The sequence below is a fragment of the Hibiscus syriacus genome, unplaced genomic scaffold (assembly GCF_006381635.1).
Source record: "Hibiscus syriacus cultivar Baekdansim isolate YM2019G1 unplaced genomic scaffold, ASM638163v2 tig00112503_pilon, whole genome shotgun sequence".
NCBI lineage: Eukaryota > Viridiplantae > Streptophyta > Magnoliopsida > Malvales > Malvaceae > Hibiscus > Hibiscus syriacus.
Genome location: NW_024063349.1, coordinates 181,306 through 208,292, shown reverse-complemented (window position 1 = coordinate 208,292; position 26,987 = coordinate 181,306). Strand labels below are relative to the sequence as shown.

The window sequence follows — 26,987 nt, the reverse complement described above, 5'->3', positions numbered from 1 at the left end:
AAGGCTATCCATATTCTTTTCTGTGCACTTAGACCAGATGAATACGGGAGAATATCATCTTGTACAACCACCGAGGAGATATGGGATAAACTTCAAGTAACTCATGAAGGAACCAACGAGGTAAAAAAATCTAAAATTAGTCTTCTTACTCATATCTATGAAAATTTCAAGATGAATCCAGGAGAAGATATCAAAGCTATGACGGATAGATTTTTCGTGATTGTCAATGGCCTCAAGGTATATGGAGAAATTATTCCAAACGAGAAGCTTGTGAGGAAGATAATTTATTCTCTTCCAAAAGCTTGGCAATCAAATAAGACAACGATTATCGAAGCTAAAGACCTAAAGTATTTAACTCTCGATGAGCTCATTGGTTCTCTCTTCACATATGAAATGATGATTCAAGATGAGGTAGAACTCGAGAAAAAGGACGAGACAAAGAATGATACGGAGAAAAAGAAGAATGTTGGAGTTGCTCTCAAATCCATAAAAGATGAGAGTGATTCTGATGATGATGACGATGATGAAGAAATGACATTATTTGCCAAATGGTTCAGAAATTTAATGAAGCCCAACAGAGGAAGAAAATTCAAACGAAATAAAGGCTTCAAAACTGAATCAAAGGAGAATGACCCTATCATTTTCTATGAATGCAGAAAGCCTGGGCATGTCAAATACGATTACCCACAATTGAAGAAGAAGTGTCATTCTAAGAAGAAACAGAAAGCACACGTGGCTACTTGGAGCGATGATTAATCATCCAATGAAGAGAAATAATAAGTAGTAAACTTGTGCTTGATGGCCACAGGGGAAGATTCTCAGGTAACCTCTAACTCATTTGATTTAGAAGATTTTTCTTTTGATGAGTTATTAGAGGAATATAATGGGTTGTCGTTGGATTATGAGAAATTATTTTCAAAATACAAGAAAGATATTTCAAAGTTGAAAAATGAAAACGATCTCATATCCAAGACCAACAATGATCTTGAAAGTAAAATTAATGAATTATAAATCAAAATCGAAGATTTTGAAAAGAAAAATTCTGATTTGCATAATTTACTTTCAAGAGTCAATGACGATCATCAAAAAGAAATTGATGATCTTAAAGCTTCTTTCAATAAAGTTGGAACAAAACGTTTTAAAAAATGAGAAAATTTAAAATCCAACTTTATTAGAAATAATTTTAAATCTTACAATCATAGAGGTCCCCAAAGAACCTCTAATGGTAAAATCGTTAGAAGTATATGGGTTCCTAAAGAACTCAATACTACTAAATATAAAGATATCCTAAATAAATAGATACCAAAGGGGACAAGGATTTTAAGGACTAATGAATATGGACCCAAAAGAATTTGGGTACCAAAAATCAAAAATTAATCTATGTTTGTAGGAAGAGGAACGTTGCTTCAAGGTACGAAATACAAGTTTAAACTCATTGTTCCTTGATAGTGGATGCTCAAGACACATGACCAAAGAAAAGAGCCGGTTTACAGAGCTTAACAATAAAAATAAAGGAGTGGTAACCTTTGGAGACAACTAAAAACGTTACATTGAAGGTATAGGTACTATAGGTAATACCCCTTCTATACAAATAGAAAAAGTATTATATGTGAATGGGTTGAAGCATAATCTATTGAGCATTAGTCAATTATGTGATAAAGGATACACTGTCTTGTTTGAAACAAATGGTTGTAAAAATTGTTGACATTGCATCTAATCGGATTATGCTCATTGGTCATAGAATAGGAAACATTTACATGGTGCATTTAGATTCAATAAATATGACTAATTTATACCTAGTTTCTAAGGATGAACATGATAGTTGGTTATGGCATAGGAGACTAGGTCACACAAACATGAGTGTATTACAAAGACTAATTCAATGTGATTTAGTAAGAGGGTTGCCAAAGATAAAATTTGATAAAGATAAAATCTGTGATGCATGCTCAAAAGGAAAACAAAAGAAAGTTTCTTTTAAATCCATTAATGATGTATCAACTAGTAGAGTATTATAATTGATACATATAGATCTTTTTGGGCCAATTAGGATTATTAGCTTGGGTGGAAAACAATATTATTTTGTAATAGTTGATGACTATTGTAGATATACTTGGGTTCTATTTTTAAGTACTAAAGATGAAGCATTAGAACATTTTATCACTTTTTCAAAAGTAATCCAAAATGAAAAAAGATTACTCAATTTCAAGTGTTAGGAGTGATCATAGTACTGAATTTGAAAATCTTGGATTTACTAAGTTTTGTAATTCTAATGGAATTAGCCATAATTTTTCTGCACCTAGAACCCCTCAACAAAATGGAGTTGTTGAGAGGAAAAATCAAACTTTAGAAGAAATGGTTAGAACCATGCTTTGTGAAAATGATTTGCCAAAATATTTTTGGGCAGAAGCCACAAATACCGCCTATTATGTTATTAGTCGAGTAATGATTAGGCCTATTTTGAAGAAAACTCCATATGAAATTTTCAAAAATAAAAAGCCTAACATTAGCTATTTTCATCCATTTGGATGTAAATGTTTTGTTTTAAACAACGGTAAAGATAACCTTGGCAAATTTGATACTAAAAGTGATAAAGGAATTTTTCTATGTTATTCCCTAAATTCTAAAGCTTATCGGGTATTTAATAAAAGAACTTTAGTGGTAGAAGAGTCTATTCATGTTGTTTTTGATGATAATACCCTTCTGAGGAAGGATTCTTGTGTTGATGATGACGTTGTAGAACCATCATCAAAGGAAGAAGTGAAAGATGAAGGAACTCAAGATACCTTCAAGAATCTAACCATTGAAGAAAGGGAAATCACATACCCAATATAATTCAACTATGTTAAGGATGGTGAGATTTTAGGTGATCCATCCAAAGGGGTAACTACACGATCTTCTCTTAGGAACTTATGTAATTATGTTGCATTTATCTCATGCATAGAGCCTAAAAATGTTAAAGAAGCATTAACCAATGAAAATTAGATTATGTCTATGCAATAAGAGTTAAATCAATTTGAGAGAAGTAAAATATGGACATTAGTTGAAAGGCCTAGTGATAAATCTACTATAGGTACTAAATGAGTATTTAGGAACAAATTAGATGAAATTGGTAATATAGTAAGAAACAAGGCTAGACTTATTGCTCAAGGCTATACTCAAGAAGAGAGAATAGACTATGATGAAATATATGCTGCTGTAGCTAGGATGGAAGCTATAAGAATGTTATTAGCATTTGCATGTTTCAATGAATTTAAATTATATCAAATGGATGTTAAAAGTGCATTTTAAATGGGTTTATAAAAGAAGAAGTGTATGTGGAACAACCTCATGGTTTTGAAGATTCAAAATTTCAAATCATGTTTTTAAATTGACAAAAGCATTATATGGTTTAAAACAAGCTCCTAGAGCTTGGTATGAAAGATTGTCAAATTTTTAATTGAAAAAGGTTTTTCAAAAGGGAAGGTTGACACTACATTATTTTTAAAGCGAAAAGGTAAATACTTGTTGTTAGTTCAAATTTATATTGATGATATAATATTTGGTTTTACTAATGATGCTCTTTGCCAAGAAATTTTAAAGCTAATGCAAGGTGAATTTGAGTTGAGCATGATGGGGGAGCTTTCATTTTTCTTGGGGCTCCAAATCAAGCAAAGGAAAGATAGCATCTTCATCAATCAAGCAAAGTACTTTCAAGATATGCTAAAAAAGTTTGTACTGGAGAATGTAAAACCTCAAGCCACTCATACGAGCTCATCTACAAAGCTTGACAAAGATAAAGGAGGTAAATATATAGATGTTAAACTTTATAGGTCTATGATTGACTCTTTACTTTATCTAACCGTAAGTAGACCGGACATTATGTTTAGTGTTTGCTTATATTCTAGATTCAATCATGCCCTAAGGAATCATATCTACAAGCTATTAAGAGAATCTTTAGATACCTTAAGGACACTCCAAGTTTAGGACTTTGGTATCCTAGAGACTCTAGCTTTAGCTTGCATGCCTTCTCTGATGTGGATTATGGAAGATGCAAAATAGATAGGAAGAGCACCTATAATACATTTCAATTCCTAGGAAATATGTTGATTTCTTGGTTTTCAAAGAAACAAAATAGTGTTGCATTATCTACCACTGAAGCGGAATACATTTCAGTGGGTAATTATTGCGCACAAGTTTTATGGATGAAACAACAACTTTTAGACTATGGAATTGAAGTTGGTACCATACCTCTCAAGTGTGACAATACTAGTGTTATTTTCTCACTAAATATCCCATCAAACACTATATAACTAAGCATATTGAAATTAGACATCATTTCATTAGAGATTATGTCACAAAAGGAGATGTAGTTCTAGAATTTGTAGATACTTTGCATCAAATAGCTGATATTTTTACAAAACCTTTAGACAAAGAAAGATTTTGGACACTTGGGAGAGAAATAGGTTTAACTGACCTACCTTGACTTAGTATTTAAAATGATTTTAGAACTTTTAATTAGCAAAAAATGCTTATAAAAATAACATTTTTGAATGTTTTCTATACTAATAGTTAGGGAAGTTTATGATCTTTAGTGAAAATTAATGATATTTTCAAATAAAATTTAAGGGTAGATTTGATTGATTGAATATAGTTAATTTTTGAAATATGAGTTGCCAATATCACTAGAGATGATTAAACTAGCATGATAAGTGTTTTAAAGCAGATTTTTGACATTTTTTTTGCACAAGGTATCAATACCTGTCACCCAGGTACCGATACCCTCTTGCTAGGTATCGATATTGCTTCAACGTGTATCGATACCCTCTTTGAATGTGTATTGATACCCCTCAATGGGTACAGATACCCCCTGTCAGGTTTAGGCTTTAAATCCCCAATTCTTCATTATTTTGCTAAATCCTAATTCCTAAAAACACTCTCTTGCCGTCGTTCCCTCTAAAAAACACTCAAAATCTCCATATTGTTCATATTCAACGATTACAAGTCGGATTTCTTATATTCTTCAACTCCTAATCATGTTACAATCATCAAATTAGTGTAAACAATAATAAAATCCACTCAATCTCAAAATTTCTAGGTATCCTTATTCCTATTCCTATTTCGTAAATCATGTCTCACTCTAAACGGCCTAGGACATCTTCGAGTCGATCAAACCGACCTCCAAACTCACCTCCAAACCCACCTCCATATTCACCTCCTAATCCCAATCCAAATGAATCAAAGATGATAATTCGAAACTCATGTTTTAACGAACCTAGCCGTAGGGATCTTTACACTAGGTTTGTTCACCTCTTCGAGTCTTATATCATTCGGGAAGAACGTATCCCTTCTCTTTAAGCCATGATAGATATGAAATTCAAATATCTTCCTACCTTCCAATCATGGAAATTTGATAAACTCTTTAATATTGAACCAATTGTTTATCACCAACTCGTTCGCATTTTCTACTCCAATGCGATATGCATCCAAAACAAGTCCCAAACCGCCACTGTAGGTATTTGATCTTATCTCCTAGGCCAATACATTCATATTAACTCAGACTCCATCTCTAACGCATTTGGTCTAGATAATAGTGGCTTAGATAATGAGCGAGATATAGTGGCTACTCTTTATAAAGCCAAGTCGAGTACGAGTGTTTTAGATCATCACGAACGTTTTCTTCATCTGATCATCTCTTGGTGGTTTAGACCATCCGGAGGCAAATAATATACTCTTAGAGCACATAACCTACGGTGGATACATTGTATCCAGAAAAATAAGAAAATAAACCTACCACAAATTATCTTTGTTGACCTCGTTGAAACCGTAAACAATGTCCCTTCTAAACGTGTAGAAACCTTAGTTTACAGATGTCTTCTTAGCAACATGTTTATCAAAGCAAAGCTTAAGGTCGAGCTTGATGTAGTAATCCCTCTTACCACCCAAATAAACCTCACTTCTTTGCGTAAATCAGGATGGAGTGGAGACAATGATCAATGGGTTCGTTCAACTCAGAAAACACCGGGTGCTAGCTCCTCACGAGTTACTCCGGCTCCGGTTGATGATCCAGAGCTTGACAATCTTTTATGGGATATCGATGATCCCGTTAACCTATCCTAGGATGAGCTAGATCAGCAAGACAGTTCAATGTCTCCATACTTTTAGTCCTTTATGGAGATATTAGATTTGAGGTTCACATCATTAGAGTCCCACTTCACTACTATGAAGACTCAACAGTTGGAGAATCAACGGGAAATTCGAGCTAATCGCGAAGCAATAGATAATATATTCAATGCTATGGACGAGAGACTCGATGCACTTACACACAATGTTGCTTACCTTAGAGGACATCGTTTCGATCACGATCCTCCTACGGATGATTGACCTTCACTTGCTAGTTTTCTTAGGTTGAATTTGAACTTAATTATTAAAACATTTTGAATGATTTGTATGGTTGTTTGAATATTTGTTTCGATTTTGGATGTTTGTGTATTTGAATAGTTTGAATGTTTATTAGTTACTTAAATTAATTTTTTCAATAGTTTATACATCGTTTACATTTTAGATCAATTATGACCAATTACCATTACACATATGTTTATGAATATTGATTATGGACTAATGGCTAATATTTCTCTTGACTTTGATCTTAGCAGCTATATTAATATATATCAATTGGCTATTTTTCCTTAAAAACTTGTTTAAACATTTTAATAGAGTCTTTTTGATTTAACAAAAAGAGGGAGAATATAGTAAGGGGAGTGTGAGTAAATTTTTCAAAAATGATTTTTCAAAAGAAAATCTTAAAATTTCTAAAATGTTTTGTTATATCAAAAAGTGGGAGTTTCTCGAAATCATTTTGATGTTTCGATATAATAAATAAAGTGTTAATGAATTTTAAGATTTTATATTCAATTTCAAAAATAATATTCAATCTAATTAATGGAATATCACATATATTACTTCAAGTTTTCAAATGTCAATTTTACTCCTTATTTAAGTAAAAAATAAATTATGTTTCAACCTTAAAACATTTTCGAAATAATTTTTACAAAGTATTTCAAACCAAATCGAGCCAAAAATGAGTTTTAAATAGGGAGGTATCGATACCCTCTTAAGAGGTACCAATACCCCTCAAACATCGAATGCAAAAATGGTACGAATACCCCATAGGGTACCGATACCCCTATGAAAAGAGGTACTGATACCTATCCTAAAGGTACTGATACCCCTTATGTTGATTTTGGCTCTGAGAAAAGCATAATGTTAAATAGGTACCGATACCCCTGAGAGGTACCGATACCTTTAATCTTATAACGGTCGAAATATTTGAATTTTACACAGGATGTATCGATACCCTTGGAAGGTGTACCAATACCCCTACGCTCCCAACAGTTTTTTGAATTAGAATTCACACCACAACGTCTCTCTTGACTTCACCAATTAACCCCAACGTTCATAATTGATCCAAGGTGTATTTAAACAAGTCTAGAAGCCATTGATGAATCACAAGAAATAAGAATTGAGAGAGAAACAAGAGAAAAAGCATCAAACATCAAGTTTGAGCAATTCAAGTCAAATTTCATTCAATATTCATTTTGATTTCAATAACACCATTTGTGCTCAATTGTATTTATTTTTTAGTGTTCTTTCCTTGTTCTAGAATTGTGCAAACAATCTACCTTGTGAGGTTTTTCTGTAAAGTTTGCGAATTTGTAATTTTCTCTTTGGGAGAGAGTGTTCTCAAGAATTTGGGGTATAATTCTTGAGGGAGTTGTAAAGTTACTCTTTGTCCTCAAAAGAAAGACAAATTAGTGAATTTGTGGAAAATCCTTAGTGTGGATAGCTAAGGTAGTAGACGTAGACTTTGGTTGAGAAAGTCGAACCACTCTAAATCATTGTGCAAATCTTTCCAATTTTCTGTCCAAGCTTCCATCAAAATTTTAAATTGCCAATTCACCCCCTCTTGGCTGATTCATCCGATCGATTAACTCAACATATGAATATCAAAGTTCAATTACTATAAGTAATTCCTTATGAACATATGCAAAACAAAACACTTAATTTCACAATTTTCATATGAATAGTATCGGTACCTTAAGTACAATACCGATACTTCTTTACTATGGTATCGATGCTATACTTTTGTACCGATACCCTTTCTCGGTTCTGGAATTTCATTTCTAAAAATGGTATCGATACTTATACATTGGTATTAATACCCCCAGTACTGATACTACTACTTCAGTATCGATACTCTACGAATAAATTACCAACTTTTAGCTTATGGCATCGATACGGTTCATCCAATATCGATACCCTAACCCAATATTACCTATTTTCACTTTGAAGTATCGATACTGTTCATCCAATACCGATACCTCTTACCCATAACTTCTTCCTTTAACCCAAAAATTTACCAATACTTTGCTAACCTTCCCATCTTACTCTTATTTAAAGCCTTCAAACTCAACTATATACTCTCAAACTAACTTATTTCACTTTAGTACTTCTAAACATCCAAATTCTCAATAGCATACTTGGAATAAAAAATCATACCAAATTCTCAACTTTTTTATAAAACTTTTCTAACCTCATAAATCTCTTATTCTAACTGATGACAAGTCAAATTTAACCTCAAACTTCATTTACTAACTCTTTCTCAACAATTCACTTAAAAAACTCTTATATTCAATCTCTCATAACTTATCAATCTGAGTTTTAAGCAATCTTAAGCTTTCCTTAAGTTTTCCTAATACCTTAAGAATCAAAAGCTCTTATAAATTACAAAGAATAATCAATTAGAAGAATACTTACCTTAGCTTATGGAGTCAAGGTAAGTTGAGGAAGAAAAGAGGAAGAAGATGTCTAGAATTCTCTGATTATTTTCTCCCCTCTTCCACATGGTTATATAAACAACCATAATGGTATTTTAATTATTTCTTATCTAATAACCAATATTCCCTTCCAACTTCCTTTCTTTTCTATTCAATCTTCCACAAACAATTTTCCAGATAAACCCTTGAACTTTTCAATTTATCTAATTTGATCATGAAATTTTAAAATCTTGTAATTTAGTCACTAACCCGGTGTTTAGGATGTTACAAATATCCCCTTAAGAAAATTCATCCTTGAATTTTCAATACACAAAAAGGTGGGGATATAGACTATGCATATCCTCTTCACGTTCCCATGTTACTTCATCTACTTTATGATTTCTCCATAACACCTTGACCAACAGAATCATTTTATTTCTTAACTGCTTCACTTCTTGTGCCAAGATTTGCACCAGTTTGAACTTCTATCTCTTCTGGTGAAATGATATAAGAGGGATCGGATCTATATTTCCGAAGCATGGAAACATGGGAAACATTATGAATTTTCTCCATTTCCGGTGGCAACGCTAACTGATTGGCCACTGGTCCCACTCTCTTAATAATTTTATATGACCCAATAAAACGGGGACTAAGTTTTCCTTTTCGACTAAAACGTAACACTTTCTTCCAATGAGAAAATTTCAGGAATACTTGATCTCCAACTTTAAACAAAATCTCTTTTCTCTTAAGATCAACATATGACTTTCTTCTATCAAATGCCACTTTGAGATTGTGTTGAATCACTTGAACTTTCTCCTTCACTTCCCTAATCAAATCAGGACCAAGAACTTCTCGATCCTTAAGTTCATACCAATTCAATGATGTACGACACTTTCTTCTATATAAAGCCTTATAGGGAGCCATCTTAATGCTTGATTGGTAGCTATTTTTGTAAGCAAATTTGGCAGGTGGAAAATGCTTCTCCCAAGATCATTTGAACTCGATTACACAAGATCTTAGCATATCTTCTAAAATTCTAATGGTTCTCTCAGACTGTATATCTGTCTAAGGATGAAAGGATTTACTGAAGTTCAGTCGAGTCCCTAATGCTCCATGCAAAGTCTTCCAAAATCTTGATGTGAATCGAGGTTCTCGGTCAACAACGATCGAAACAGGTACACCATGTAGTCGAATTATCTCTTTAATGTATTGTTCAACATACTTTTCTATGAATAAATCAGTTCTAACATGACTGAACTGTGATGACTTGGTCAATCGGTCAACTATTACCCAAATGGAATCTCTTTTATTTGAAGTCAAAGGTAATCTCGTCACAAAGTCCATCGTCACATTCTCTCATTTCCATTGAGGAATAGAGATTGGTTGCAATAATCCTTAAGAAACTTGATGCTTAGCTTTGACTTGCTGACGTGTCAAACATTTAGACACAAATTCCATGATACTTCTTTTCATTCCCAGCCACCAATACCGACTCTTAAGATCCATATACACCTTGTTTCCACCAGGGTATATCGTCAACAGACTACAGTGAGCTTCTGTCAATAGATCATTCTTCAATTCCTCAGAATATGGAATCACCAATCTCCCTCGATAATACAAATTCCCATCAGACTTAACCTCAAAATCTTTATTTTTTTCATTCTTTATTTGCTTCAATCTCTTTAAACACCTTTCATCTTTACCCTGCAACTCCTTGATTCTATCTAACATTATTGACCTAATCTTCAATTATGCACATAAACTACCATCTCTATTTAATGAAAGTCTTGTATCTAAAGCTCGTAAGGCTGAGAACGTTTTCCGACTTAGCACATCAGCTACCACATTTGCTTTCTCATGATGGAAATCAATAACTACATCATAATCTTTAAGAAGCTCGATCCACCTTCATTGTCTCAGATTTAATTCCTTCTGGGCCATCATATACTTCAAACTCTTATGATCTATATAGAGATAGCAACGTTCACCATATAAGTAGTGACGCCATATCTTGAGACCGAACACTACTGCAACTAACTCTAAATCATGTGTCGGATAATTCTTCTCATGTAGTTTCAATTGTCTGGATGTATAGGCCACTACTTTCCCTTCTTGCATCAGTACACATTCTAAGCCACTATAGGATGCGTCACTGTAAACCAAGTAGTTATTGCCAGACTCAGGTTGGACCAACACGGGAGCTTCTATCAAAATTCTCTTTAATGCCTCAAAACTCTCTTTACATTCAGGAGTCCAAGTAAAAGATACATTTTTTCTCATCAACTTTGTCAAAGGTAAAGTTATCATCAAAAAGTTCTTAACGAATCATCGATAATAACCTGGAAGCCTAGAAAACTCTTAACTTCAGACACATTCTTTGGAATTTCCCAGTCTAAAATAGCTTTGATTTTTTGAGGATCTACTCGAATCCCTTCTGCAGAAATCATATGCCCAAGAAATGCCACTTCATTTAACCAAAGCTCAGATTTAGATAGCTTAGCATATAACTTTTTATCTCGTAGAGTTTGCAAAACTATCTTGAGATGTGTATCATGTTCCTCATTAGACTTTGAATAAACCAAAATATCGTCAATGAAGACAACTACGAACTTATCCAAATATGATTGAAATACTCTATTCATTAAATCCATAAACGCATCAGATGCATTAGTTAACCCAAATGGCATAACAATGAACTCGTAATGACCATATCCTGTTCTAAAAGTTGTCTTTGGAATATCTCTTTCTTAAATATTCAATTAATGATACCCATAATGCAAATCGATCTTAGAAAAGACTGAAGCTCCCTTTAACTGATCAAACATATCATCAATTACTAGGAGGGGATACTTGTTCTTTATGGTCACCTTATGGAGCTGTCTATAATCAATATAAAGGCGCATTGAACTGTCATTCTTCTTTACGAACAACAATGGAGCTCTCCAAGGTGACACACTTGTTCTAATAAATCCCTTATCTAATAATTCTTGCAACTGGATCTTTTACTCATTCAATTCTTTCGGAGCCATTCTATAAGGAGACATTTCAATCGGTGTTATTCCAAGCATTACCTCTATTTGAAATTCAACCTCCCTATTCAAAGTTAATCTAGGTAACTCACCAGGAAAAACATCTGAAAACTCTCTGACCTTCGGAATATCCTCTATTCCACTTTTCTTAACCCAAATATCAATCACGTGAGCAATAAAACCTTGACATCCTTGTAACAATAACTTCTTTGCTGACATCACTAATATGAAATTTGCTAACAGATTAAATATTTCACTAAACACTATAACTTCTAATCCCTTTGGACTTATCAATGTTACCCTCTTCAGTCTACAGTCAACGTTGGCATGATAATGATACATCCAATCTATTTCCAAAATCGCTTTAAATTCATCAAAGGGTAATTCAATCAGATTAGTAGGGAATTCAATTCCCTGAATCCTTATGGGACACCCTCAACACATCTAATTTACCCGAGCACTATACCCTAATGGGTTAGTCACTATCACATCGCTACTTGTTGCTTATAATTGGATTCTCAACTCTTTCACCAATTTGATACTAACATACGAATAAGTGGAACCCGGAATAATCAATACTAAAATAAATTTATCAAGTAACTAGAAAATACCTGTAATGATCTCTGGATCATAACGATCTTCACTGGTCTTTATGTTGTAAAACCAGGAAGTTGAACGTACTTCTTATTGGGTGGAGGACTCAGATTGATTTCTTCCTCTACCTCTACCTCTTCCTCTCTGGGATGTCAAAGTAGATCGTTCAGAATGTGCAGGCTCTCCAACCATCAATGGACAATCCTAGATAAAATATATGGTGTCCCTAAATCGAAAACAAGCTCCTAAGATTACTTGACATACTCTGGTATGGTTCCTTCCACAATGTTAACACTGTTTGGCTTGACTCTGATTAGATCTCCTAGTTCTATACCCTACATATTGAGTATGTCTGGCTCTCATTGGATTTGATCCTCTAGTAGAGGATGCAGCTGATTTTGTCCTCGCATGAGATCGAAAACCAGAATCTCTACACTTTTTTAATGGTGCTAAACTCGATGAAGCTTCAACTCTTTTAGACATCTGAACTTTCTGCTCTCCAAACCTCTCATTCTGAGCTATCTCTAGAGCTTTAGCACAGTTAACCACTTCCTGGAATAAAGATAGATTCAAAACTATCAATATTTCTTTCAATCTCGGACGTAAGCCCTCAATAAACCATTCATGTGCATCATTCTCGGTCAGAACAAGTTCAGCAGCAAAATGACTTAGCTTATTGAACTCCCACTCATATTTGTATATGATGCGACTCCCTTGCTTTAGGCTCATAAACTCTAGCTTCATTTTTCTTACAAAATGATCTCCACTATACTTGTGCCTAAACTCTTCTAAGAATAAGGGCCATGTTATTTGGTCACTTGTCATTCTTATGATGACATTCATCTACCATATTGTAGCTTGTCCACGTAGCAGTGAAATCACTCCATCTAGCTTCTCCACTTCAGAGCAGTTGAGACTTTTCAACATGATCTTCACATCATTCAACCAAAGGTCCGTAGTAACAGGACCTTCCTCCGCTTTACCTTTGAATTCAAGAGATCGTAATCCTTTCAATTCTTTAGCTACATTCATTTTGATAGTTTAAGGAGCAGAAGGTTGGAACCACATAAAGATAGCGTCTAACGTCCTATAGAAAGCTCTTTGATCTTGTACAGACACTCCCTGGGGTTTCTTATTCTTCACTTTGTCTGGCCAAGGCAAGTGAATTGCTACGTTCCTCGGGTCTATCATCTCCCGCATCACTTCAGGAGCTCTCGCGATCATACATCTAATAAGATATAATCAATGTATTCTTTTAGCAAGACATCATTCTCATTACTTATCAGATCAGAAATTCTCATTACTTATCAGATCAGAAATTCTCACTATTTTGTTGGCATGTATACTTTTTAAGACAATTTTGACTTCAGTTTATACCTAGAATCATCTAAACCTTATATCTGATACCATTAAATATAACACCTCGACCTGTATCCAACCCGGATACAAATTCGATATGTCACATTGACTTTTCAAAATGTTTGATTATACAATATATATTAAAATTTTCAAACTTTCATTACAATAAAACTATATAATTTACATAAATATAATAAAAAAAGGTTTACAAATCCAATCAGAGCATGTTTGATTTAAAATTTCCTCTACATACCAACAAAATAACATATAACAAAATACATATGACTTAAATTAATTATGATATGATCTTCAACTGGTTTATGTTGTCATGTTGACTGGTTCTAGCTTGGATATTCTGATTTCTTTGAACCTACATGTGAAAACAGTCACACACAATAAGTCACAGACTTAGTGAGGCATATAATACATGAATAAACTCATGACCCATGCAATCACATACTTTCACTAATTACCTAAAATATCATATATGCAATAAACAAGAAAACATATATCATTAAGCACTTATTCTAACAAGAACTTATCACATTATGCATTATTAATTTATTTTATGTCTTTTAGTAGCCCATGATACATTACTGAGAACTTAAGGTATGTGAGTGCATTGAGGTTGTGCACAAATTCTTTCACCACAATTCGTATAAATTACACCAAAGTGTCATGTAAAAATGAACCGAAGTGCCACATAGAATGTCCTTAAGGACCACATAGATGTCCCGAAGAACCACATAGAATTATCCTAAAGGATCGCATAGAACCCTCGACTCTTAGTATACCATTTATACCCTCATCTATCAAATCGCATACTATAAGCTTTACAATTTATAATCGTTCACATAACTTATATAACATAGGCATGTAATCTCATAGCTTATTATTACATAACTCATATAACATTCTCATATGGTCACATATATCATTACCATATAACGCATATCATGTAGGTTCATGCCATATAACATGAAATACAAACAACACATATTCACATAGTACAAAATCATAATCATGCTTCTAATCATGCAATCATATATTCAAAATGTTAGAAACAGACTTGTCGCAAGTCTAATTTCCATATAGCAATACATATATTCTAATAATATGCACTCACATTGGCCTCACTAGTCAAATCAAACACTTATGACTCTTGAACACTCTTATGGCTTCAAATCGTCTTGGACTTGCCTTCTATCAATATCTACACAAATATACGACTTATATGAATATCATAGTTCAATTACTATAAGTGATTCCTTAAGAACATATGCTAAACAAAACACTTAATTTCACAATTTCCATATGAATAGTATCGGTACCTTAGGTACATTACCGATACTTCTTTACTATGGTATTGATACTATACTTTAGTATCGATACCCCTTCTCGGTTATTGAATTCCATTTCTAAAATTGGTACCGATACTTATACATTGGTATCGATACCCCAGTACCGATACTACTACTTCAGTATCGATACTCAACGAATAAATTACCAACTTTTAACTTATGGTATCAATATTGTTCATCCAGTATCAATACCCTAACCCAATATTGACTATTTTCACTTTAAAGTATCGGTACTGTTCATCCAATACCGATACCTCTTACCCAGAACTTCTTCTTTTAACCCAAAAATTTACCAATACTTTGCTAAACTTCTCATCTTACTCTTCTTTAAAGCCTTCAAACTCAACTATATACTCCCAAACCAACTTATTTCACTTTAGTACTTCTAGACATCCAAATTATCAATAACATACTTGGAATAAAAAATCATACCAAATTCTCAACTTTGTTATAAAACCTTTCTAACCTCATAAATCTCTTATTCTAACTGATGACAAGTCAAATTTAACCTCAAACTTCATTTACTAACTCTTTCTCAACAATTCACTTACAAACCTCTTATATTCAATCTCTCATAACTTATCAATCTTTGAGTTTTAAGCAATCTTAAGCTTTCCTTAAGTTTTTCTAATACCTCAATAATCAAAAGCTTTTATAAATTAAAAAGAAGAATCCTTACCTTAGCTTATGGAGTCACGTTAGGTTGAGGAAGAAAGGAGGAAGAAGATGTCTAGAATTCTCTGATTATTTTCTCCCCTCTTCCACGTGGTTATATAAACAACCATAATGGGTTTTTAATTATTTCTTGACTAATGACCAATATTCCCTTCCAACTTCCTTTCTTTGCTATTCAATCCTACATAAACAATTTTCCAAATAAACCCCTGAACTTTTCAATTTATCTAATTTAATCATGAAATTTTAAAATCTTGCAATTTAGTCACTAACTCGGTGTTTGGGATGTTATAAGGCTTGAGTGTAATCTAGGCCCAAGGCTTGTGTTCTAATTGGGCTGCAAAAATAATGTAAATAAAATAATAATAATAATAATAATAATAATAATAATAATAATAATATTTTGAGACCCAGACAAAAACAGGTGTCTACAGCTGCCCCTCTTTGCACATTCTTATGTTAACAAGAATAGGGAAAAGATGAAAAAGACAACCAGTTTTTGTCCGATTCTCTTTTTTTGGTTTTGAAATTTGATAGTGTTTGTTGTTGAGGGCGACACTGCTCATATGTGATGAAGAGTTCTGGTCGTCTAAGGGTGACACAACTCTTACGTGATGAGAAGATCTGGTCGGTGGATGACACGATTCATATGCGATGAAGATGGTAGGCCATCTTTATGGAATGTTGATAACACAGTTCCTACACGACGAGGGTGACTAGTTATCTAGGGATGACGCGGCTCCTACGTGATGAGGAGGTCTGGTCGGTGGATGACACAATTCCTACGTGATGAGGATGATATGCTATCTTTAGGGATGATAACACATTTCCTATGTTATGAAGATGGCTGGTTATCTAAGGGTGACGCGACTCATACGTGATGAAGAGGTCTGGTCAGTGGATGACACAGTTCATTCGTGATGAGGAAGACATGTCATCTTTAGGGATAATTTCTCAAGAGAGATAAAATTTGTTTCAAGGGAAACAGACTCAAATATTCATGTTTCAATATAAACTGTCTCAAGGGAGACAAAATTCGTTTCAAGGGAAACGATTTCAAAGATTGGTGTTTCAAGAGAAACTATCTCAAGCGAGACAAAACTTGTTTCAAGGGAAATAAAATCAAAGATTTTCTTTTCAATAAAAAATGTCTCAAGAGAGACGAAACTTTGTTTCAAGAGAAACATACTCAAAGACTTTTGTTTCAAGAGAAACTGTCTCAAGAGAGACAAAACTTTGTTTCAAGAGAAACAGACTAAAAGATTGGTGTTTCAAGAGAAAGTGTCTCAAGAGAGACTAAACTTTGTTTCAAGAGAAACAGACTTAAAGACTGGTGTTTCAAGAGAAACTGTCTCAAGAGAAACAAAAGTTGTTTCTAGGGAAACAGACTCAAAGATTTTTGTTTCAAGAGAAACTTTCTCAAGCGAGACAAAACTTGTTTCAAGGGAAAGATACTCAAAGATTTTTTCAAGAAAAACTGTCTCAAGAGAGACAAAACTTGTATTGAGTGAAATTGTCTCAAGCGAGACAAAATTTGTTTTTAGAAAACTGTCTCAAGCTCGACAAATTTTTTTCAATAAAAACTCTCTCTAACGAGATGACGCTTTGTTTCGAGAGAAACACTCTCAAAGGTGACAAATAATCTAATTGTTCCTGTATGTGGAGGAAAAACCTTTAGAAGATCTGATCGTTTACTCTAGGATGGTGAATCTCCAAAGATGCCCCAATATTCATCATTTCTTGCTTCAGCACTAATTCTAAGCATGAGCTTTGTTTCTTAGAGCCATAGGTCAACTACCAAGATCCACTCCAGAGAGATTGTCTTGTTTGAAAAATGTTTTTCTTCTTATTTTATTTTAAAAAGTCTAAAAATATCAATTAAAATGATGTTGAAAAATGTGTAATCAAAAGTTTGAAAATATTACCCCTTTTTAGGTTTTACAATTGAGGTAAATCATAAAACAAGAGTTTATTGGATATCAAATAATTAATTACACTTTTAATCCTTCAATAAATTATAGTCATTTGACAAGTGTCAAGATTAATGATATCTTTGAGGTATGGTTAAGTAAGGAAAGGATAAAAAACTCTGGTTATTGTCTTTGGTCAAAGGTTTGGTGTTCTTATTTCTTTGATGTTCACTGATCTGATGGGATAGCTTGTATGCTTCTCTACTGTAAGTGTTCTCTGACTCCCAGCTCTCATGATCACACTCGGGTTGTGCGATGTCTTATCAAGGGATTTGTTATATCGACTTCTATACAACCACTGCATATTCTTATATTCAATCTTCCTTTCCAGGTTTTCAACTCAAATCCTCCTTTGGTTTCAAGACATTATTCAGAATGTATGTCTTGAACCCCCCTTTGTTATTTTTTCTCTATCATGCATTAAATATTTTAGAAAACCTTTTGTAAATAAAAGATTAATCCTGATGGGCGGGATGAAATTTGAAGAAAGTCTCTTCTGTTTAGAAATCCATGTATGATTAGAAGGAACTTTTAAGTCACGTAATGTAGGCCATGGTTCACGGTTATGAAAGAAAGGATAACTAGGCCCAAACAAGTATTTGCGGGTAATTGAACCATGGATCAATTCATTCTGATGCTTTCAATCTTATCTTTATCAATTTGAAACTGCTTGTATGAGTCTTTTATTTTCTATGGATGCTCTATGACCTTCTGGTGAACTGATTTTGGAATGATTGTGTTTGATCAATCTCATGGTTTGAAGCTCGATGCGTCATTTGAGTCGAGGGACTACTTGCATGTGCTTCTTATCTTCTTTCTTATTTGTTTTTTTCTTGGGTTTTTTCTTTGGTTTTTTTCTTTGTTTTTCTCTCTGCTTTGATTTGATCTTTGCACTTTGTATTTGGTTCACCTTTCGATATCTCATCAGGATTGATAGTCTTCACTCATATGAGCAGATTTACTCCACATTGTCCTCTAATGGGGATGGTGATCATTGGTTAGGGTTGAATCAGAAGAAAATATAATTTAGGCTCAAAGGGGTCACAAGGGATATATTTTCTCCTTTTGTGAAGGGATAATGAAAGAAAGTCATTCATCATTTCATACACAAACCTTGCAAAAGAGGTATCCCCAGGGGGATAGATTTTCAGGATTAATTTTTATTCACATGAAAACTATGTAATTAATGCATGATTGAATTATTTCAAATTATTTTTTTCTGCTTCTTCCTTTTGCATGTCTCAATTGTTCAGGCTCATCTTCAGGAAGCTGATTCGAGATGATCTATCTTGTGTTTTATTATAGGAAGGTTCATGTTCAAGTGAACTCTTGTACTAAATGCCTTTAGGTTTTATTGGTAGAAAAAATGTTTGTTTTAAGTCTAAGAAGATGATGGTGTGACTTTATTGGCTCAAGGAAATGTAAGGGTATGACTTTTTTGTGTATCAAAAAGATAATGGCAATGTTTCAAGGTCTCAAAGAGAGGAAATGTCAAAATTTTGTTCTTTGGAAGTGACCATGAATTATTTCGGGTAAAGAATCAAGAGATTTTATTTTGGGGTTTTAGACATGATAAGAAAGGTCTAATCTTGTCATATGTCAAAAATCCATAATTATTGAATAATTAAGAGAATCTGTAATTCATTTGATATTTGAAGAACTAAATATTAAAACTCGCTCAATTATTCAACCTTAGAAGGTAGCATAAGTTCAATCATTAAAAGATTAAGTAAATATGAAAGACAGAACAAAAACGAGTTCAAACAAAGCAATGCTCTCAATGCAAGTGGTAGATGCAATGCCCCTATCCTTCTTTGATTGTCCATACCCCTGAATATATCATATTTTGGATCTTGCGCTTCAGTGCCTTACAGTTCTCAGCGGAATGTCTAGAGCTTCCTATGTGGTAACTGCACACGACTTCAACATCATAAACCTCAGGATATAGGGACTCTTTTCTCAGATCATCCTGGAAGGCTCAGTCCTACAACAGCTAAATAGGCTTTCAATGTACTGATTTATTCAATTTTTGCTTATATTCTCAACGTTATTAGGATCACTTCATCGAATCCTCCATGAATTGGTTCCATATTTTTATGAATTATGCATATGAAAATGCTTAAAAAATAAAATGCAGATGCAAAAAAATTGATCCCAACGATGAATATCATAAAACAATTTTCACCCAAAATAAAAGCCTTCACATTACAAGACAACCCACTTTACAAACATGCATTTGCTTAGATGTTGATTCTAAAGTGGATCACTGCTTCGTCTCGGATCTTCATTCTTGAAAATGATGCCCTTCAAGTTCTTTGTAACCTAACTCTGTTAGTGTTCCATATGGTGTTGAAGTTAGTGCGTCGCTCCTTGATGACTAGCAATGAAATAATCATGGATGAGAATCTACTGGATTACTCCTCATATCAGTGGATAATCATATCAGTCTCGAATGCTGCACAATATTTGAGCAAGTCTCATTCTTGTACTCTGAACTTCTTTTAGCCCTCGGTGCATGTCTATGTATGCGACTGCTTGATTGAAAACTTTTATCTCTTCTTGTGAAATTTTTCTCTTGATTATCCCGTTGCGGATCAACACTTTTGTATTATGTCATGATGAAGCAATACAATGCAAAAAATGACGAAAAATGACACAACTAGTAAGATAATTGATATGGATAAAAATATTATTCAGAGATGAATATAACACCTACCCCGTCATGATATCTACCCGAACATGCTTTTATTAAATAGCATTCCTACTCGGACATGTTTTCTACCCAAAATGATTAATTTTCAAGAAAATAATCCTAACTGCATATTATCTAGTTCGCATGTTATTATTCAATAGAATTTAAAGAACAAGGAAAGGTTCAGAAACGCTCCTCCTTTGTGTACACCTAATTTTGGGTACCTACTAACGGACAGAGGTTCGGTATGACTACACCTAGGGTCACCATTCTACGGTTCACTATATGCATGGTTTTGACTCTATGAGAAAAAAGGGTACTCGAATTGTCCTTGATGTCGGTGGCCCCTTGGGCTGCCAAACCCTCAATCCTCACCCATTACAGGTTTCAAATGGAACGAGTTCAATTTGAGGGGATTCACTACCTTATACCCATACGAGGAATAAATCCCTACGAAGGTATAAGGTATGTATCCCATGGGTTATTTGCTAAAACTCATACGAAGAATAAATTCTTACGAGAGTAAATCATTCACCCCAGCTTACTTGAATCGAAGCTTAGGTCTATAGCTTATGTTATACGAATGCACTTGATGTGTGTGAGGAGGAACGTATCTACCTTTGACTCTAAAGAAAAAGAAAACTCTCTAGAGAGACTTGAACACTACTGAAAACACATATTTAAAAAAAATTAGTATCCCAATTAAAAATGAAGACATTAAAAAACCTTAATAAATGGATCATAAGTTAACTAAAGACTCAAACTCATAATTTTCGCCACAACGACAATGAGTAAGCGTCTTACAGCCTGACTCTCTAAAAAAAAGTCCCCAGCAGAGTCGCCAAGCTATCATAACCATTTTTTTTAAAACAATTAAATATTATTTTTTAAAAACAATTATGACTTTTAAAAAATAATTATTTGGGAAAATTGACGGTTTTGCATTAATTGGAATTAAATTGAAAGGAGTCACTATCGACCTTTGGGTTAGGTAGGTCAAATACCTAAAAAACCTTCTTTTAAAAAATATTAAGGAAAAAAACATTTTTTAAGACAAAAAATGGTCTGTGTTTACCAAAGATTTGATTTGTTGGGTTCAGGAATCGATTACGCGTGGGGAAGGATTAACATTCCGACAACGCCCAAAAACTGGTACTGGATCGCTTACACGTTGTCCTAAATGGTGGAAATCATAGATCGAACATAAGGTTAAAATATGACCTATTTATTAAGTTGCTTTGAATTATTTATATTGTTAGGAAAAATTCTTTGACTTGAAAAGAAATCTCGAGATTAGCAATCCTCTATCGGAAAAGCTATCTCGCCTATTTCTTTTCCGTAAAGAATATTCCCTCCTAAAAATACGCATCGAATATAAACTAAAAATCGACATTTACATGAAATAAAATAAATTACTATTTAGAGAAACATGCATTGCGTTGTTCGATTTAAAATACAAAATGAATTAATTAGTAAAAATAAAATTGATTTATTTAAAGTTCACATTTCGTTAGAATATCGTATCAGATTACACCACTTCGACCAAGTGATGCTTTCCACGCTCATTTTACGCATACATGTTCTTGAAATTATTCGCATAACATATCGATAGGTAATAGAAAATAATGAAAATGAATACAATTTGAAATCCACAAAAATAAAATATTCGCAACATACAGAGTTAATAACACCTATTTAAAATAATACATAGAACCGTAATATACAAAATATACATATACATGAAGGATTAAAACAAAATAAAATAAAAATTACTACTCTAAATAAAAATAACATAAGTAATCACATTGATAATTTTAAGGGACCAAACTATTACTAACAGAAACTTAAAGAGCTAAACAGTAATTACAAATAAACCAGAACCCATATTGCCAATATTAAATAATACATGTACTAGAAATGAAAATAAATCGTAAATATTGTAAATGATTGAAATGAAATGAAAGTAAACATACATGCTAATTCAGGATTTAACCTAAAATACAAAACATTGACCAAAATATAAGCTTCATAAACAACGAGAACAATGTCTAGCATTTACGAAATATATATATATAATAATAGCCAAGTGACCAAAATACAAAATTTACAAATGTAGGGAATAAAATCTAATGTAAACAAATTACAACCAGGGACTAAAAAAGAAGATTACAAAACCCGAAGCCCCAGAGCATGGTTTATCCCATATACAAAACACGAAAATGGCCCCTCCCAAAACGACAGCGTTTAGGTCGGGGTATATAAGCCCAAAATGGGCTTCTCCTTCTCATTCTCCTTCATTTCTCTTCGTTTCAAAAAAAACCACAGAGAGAATGAGATAGAACTCTCTCAACTCTCTCGTCGGTGAGGGTATCAACCGTGGCCACTGCCAGCGCTCACGACGACTGACGGTGGTCGGAGAGAGCAAACCACCCCAAATGGTTCCCCTCAGCCTCCTCAACCCATAAACCACCCCCACTTAACCTAAATCTCACCCTAAACCCCTAGATCTAGAGGTTACCTTTCGAAAACTTAGAGCCCCGACGACCTTTCGGCTTCCTAGTGAACTCCAAACCACGATAAGAACTCTCATCTTCTATTTTTTTTCTTTTTTTTCTTTGGTTCGAAAGCGTTTTTGGGTTTTAAGCTTCTTTATTTTTTTATTTGGTTTATTGTTTTTTCGAATGGGTTCCACCTCTCTCCTTTCTCTCTTTCTTTTTCTTCTTCGAATTTCTTATGTAATTTTTCTCTCTTCGTTCCCGATTCTCTCTCTATCCCTCTCTCCTTTTTCTCTTTCTTTCTCCTTTTTCTCTTTCTTTCTCCCCCCGAGTCTTTCTATCCACCCCTTTTTCTCTTTGTGAAAATGGTTTATATCGATGCATGCAGATAACTGAGGGAAGAGACATCTTCCTCTTTTGACAGATCCTCCATATTTCCTTAGGATTTCATGAGGATTTCTTCATATTTTAAATGGGTTTCTTTGACTGTTGATATGATATTTTTCTTTGTTTGATGGATTCGGTCACTGTTTGGTGCATATTTGTCGACGGTGGCGTTAGAGGCTGTCGGCGAGGGTGAGGTCCTGTTTGAGCGGCTGTCGGTGAGCTGTAAAGTTGGCGCGTGAAGCTCACGTGCCTGTGGGAGCTAAATTGGCGGCGACGGCTGGCTTCGATTGATGGCTTGATACATTAGGGTTAAAAAACCCTAATCTAAAAACGCATCCAGATCAGTTCGGATTGGATCATTTTCTTTTTGGATCAGGATCCAGGTTACTGGTTGGCTGCTGAGCCAGGTCTGGGTTAGATCTTGGTTGTAACTGGGTTGGGCTTGAGTGTAATCTGGGCTTAGAGCTTGTGTTGTAATTGGTTGCAAAAACAATGTAATTAAAATAATATTAATAATAATAATTGTTTTTAAAAAATAATTCTTTCTTTTATTTTAATGCATTCTGGCCGTCGCATTATATTCATTAGAATCTTAATGCAACCTTTGTTGTTCTAAAACTAAATCCGACAGCCATGATATCTCAGACCTTAACATCCTTGAGTTCAACTCTTTGTCTCATTTTCCTCGTCTATTCATGTTTCTCTCCTTCAGGTTCAGGAAATCCCAATAATTTCCTGAAGAGAGGATCTTACATGCAAGTCAAATGATTCCACAATGTCTGAAACCCGAGGGAAATGTGCGAGATGGGTCTATCTATACTCCTTTGCCGCTGTCATTGGTGCAATTGAAATGCTGTTCATTGGATTATGTTGGTGGCTTCTTTTCAGAAAAGATGGAATTCCATCTACCATGGAAGAAGGATATCGTTTATTATCGAATCAATTCAGGAAGTTCAGTTATATGGAGCTCAAGAAGGCAACGAAGAACTTCGAAGAAGAGATGGGAAGCGGCGCTTCCGGGGTTGTATTTAAGGGTGTGTTGGAGGATGAAAGAGTGGTACTGTGGTAGCAGTCAAGAAATTGGGAGAATCATATCTAACAGAGGAAGTTTTCTGGGCAGAAGTGAGCATAATTGGAAAGATCAACCACATGAACCTCGTGAGAATGTGGGGATTTTGTTTGGAACCAAAACATAGACTCCTGGTCTATGAGTACGTGCAAAATCGATCTTTGGACAAACACCTTTCCTCCGGGAACGTTCTTGCATGGAAAGAGAGGTTTAAAATTGCCTTAGTGATACATGCACCAGAGTCCATAATACATGCTTCTTTGGACTAATGTTTCTACTCGAACCTATTAGAAGAACAAAGTCTCGAAGATTCAAAGCATATCTATTCGGTAAGCATAATGTGAATGAATTATTAAACTATTCTAATGTTGCTCCCTTTAATGTTTCAGATTCGAGGTCGAATCTTTTTGAAGAAAGGGAGGATGATACATGCATCACAAGGTTCACATCAAAGGAAGAAGTAATAACTCTTCCAAATGATCCACTCGTCCAAGCTTTGGAAAAGAAGATCAGAACAGCAGCGCACTTGAGACGACTTTTTGAATGGGATCCTGATATTATTTGGTCGGCATGTCTTCTGGAGATACAACCGTCTGTCTCTTATCTTTCTAACGGTTCTTGAATCGCATCAATCCGATATCGGGAACTCAAGATATGGTCATTTTACTGAAGACGGTGCATGCAGGAAATCCTATACGGGATTAATACGTTATTTTGTAAATATTACGAATTTTCAATATTTATATTGATTATTTGTAATATAATTTAATATAGGATGATTAATTATCTTTTAGGATCAGATTTATTATTTTATTAGGAATTAAGGTTGGGTTAAAACAATATTTTTAGTTATTATTTTATTAGGAATTAGGGTTAAAACATGTTTAGTTTATTAATATTTTATTCTTTAGTTATTTAGGACCTTTAGAATTCAGCCCCTATATAAAGGAGGCTTCATTCAACTTTGTGAATCAGATTTCTTTGATCAATAATACAACAAGAGTTTGTTTTTGCAAGTGCTGATTGCCTTGTGCCTTCGAAGCTTCTTCTCCTGGAGTTCTTTCAAGTTCTTGTGAGGGAGATTAATCTTCACACTCCAATTTGCCTTTTCATCGCGACTAGGAGGGTTGGTTAGAGCCATTTATCGTGTTTGCCTTTTCATTGCGACTAGGAGGGCTCGATAGGACACTTATCATATATTTTTCCACAAATCCATCCGCACCATCAATCATCTTTACCGTTCACCTTCATAAGGGAGATCTTTTGATTTCTTTATTATCTTATTTCATCTTTCCTTTATTTATCTTTTGTTTATTTTATTCTAATCGTATTGTCTTGATTCCAGCACATAAAAAAACCCTAAACAATCTTAGCGACTACCACGACCTTCCCATATTCATCACCTGTGTTCTTCATCGAGTCTAGAGCTTTCTAGGTTTGATTCTTCAACAAGAGCAACGTTCATCAATCCGCCACCGCTTCCCTATCACTTAGGGACAGCTAAAGGATTGGCCTATCTTCACCACGGGTGCCTAGAATGGGTTATACACTGACGTGAAACCTGAAAATATACTCTTGGATGGTGAGTTTGAACCCAAGATTTCGGATTTCGGACTAGCGAAGCTGTCTCAAAGGGACAGTAACAACTACGAAATGTCTCGAATTCAAGGAACGAAAGGCTATATGGCTCCCGAGTGGGCACTAAACCTTCCGGTCACCGCAAAGGTTAATGTCTATAGCTATGGGGTGGTGATCCTGGAGTTGGTGAAAGGCATTCGGCTCTCCCAGTGGGTGGTGGAGGATGGCGACGAGCAGGAAACTGAGTTAACCAGATTCATCAAGGTAGTGAGAGGAAAAATGCAAGGTGAAGAGGTTGCCTGGGTGAATGATACAGTGGACACAAGATTGAATGGACAATTCAACTTGATCCAAGCGGAGAAAATGATTGAAATTGGAATATCTTGTGTCGATGAAAATAGAAATAAGAGACCAACAATGGATTCCATAGTTCAAGCTCTAATAGAATGTGAAGATGCATTTGAGTCTAATCAAATGAGAACTGAGGTTGAAGGTGAAATTTTCCTATTTAAGAAACCAAATCTGCTATATCCTATTATTTTAGAGTGTAGACGTTGGATTTAGAGAGACATGATTGACAGAAGTTTGGAATTTTGGTGACTAAATAAGAGAGAACAAGAGGAAGAGGACAGTAAAAGCAAAATATACTTTCTGATATTTTCATTAAACAACCATAAACACATATATATCGCCCAATCTTATCAAAGGAAACCCAACTCTTAACAGTCAAACACAAATAGAATGTCAACAGATTCATAACCGATTAAACAATCTTACAACTACAAATTGCTCAACAACAGTGTTATACTATGATATCATCTAATTTTTCTCTTTTCCCTGAAGAACTTCAAGCAAGGAAACAACTTCTAGCCGATACCGAAGCTGACTAAAGTGAGATGGAGGAATCGACTTGGTGAGAATATTTACAACTTGTTTGGATGAAGGCACAAAGTTAACTAGAAGCTGACCAGTAAGTACCCTCTCTT

The 26,987-nt window shown here is 34.3% G+C and overlaps 1 protein-coding gene across 1 annotated transcript; it reads left to right on the top strand.

Annotated features, from left to right (window-relative positions):
* The first annotated feature begins 24,129 nt into the window (after positions 1–24,129).
* Positions 24,130–26,565, top strand: LOC120180947 (putative receptor protein kinase ZmPK1). Its single transcript, XM_039186217.1, has 2 exons — positions 24,130–24,411; positions 25,960–26,565. Exons 1-2 carry the CDS (start codon positions 24,130–24,132, stop codon positions 26,563–26,565), a joined length of 888 nt encoding a protein of 295 aa, XP_039042148.1.
* The last annotated feature ends 422 nt before the right edge of the window (positions 26,566–26,987 follow it).

Bases quoted from the DNA above. Each gene is read 5' to 3' on its own strand.
- LOC120180947 (XM_039186217.1), top strand. From the start codon at position 24,130: ATGTCTGAAACCCGAGGGAAATGTGCGAGATGGGTCTATCTATACTCC. The intron at 24,412-25,959 runs GTACTGTGGTAG...ACGGGTGCCTAG, and splicing joins TGTTGGAGGATGAAAGAGTG to AATGGGTTATACACTGACGT.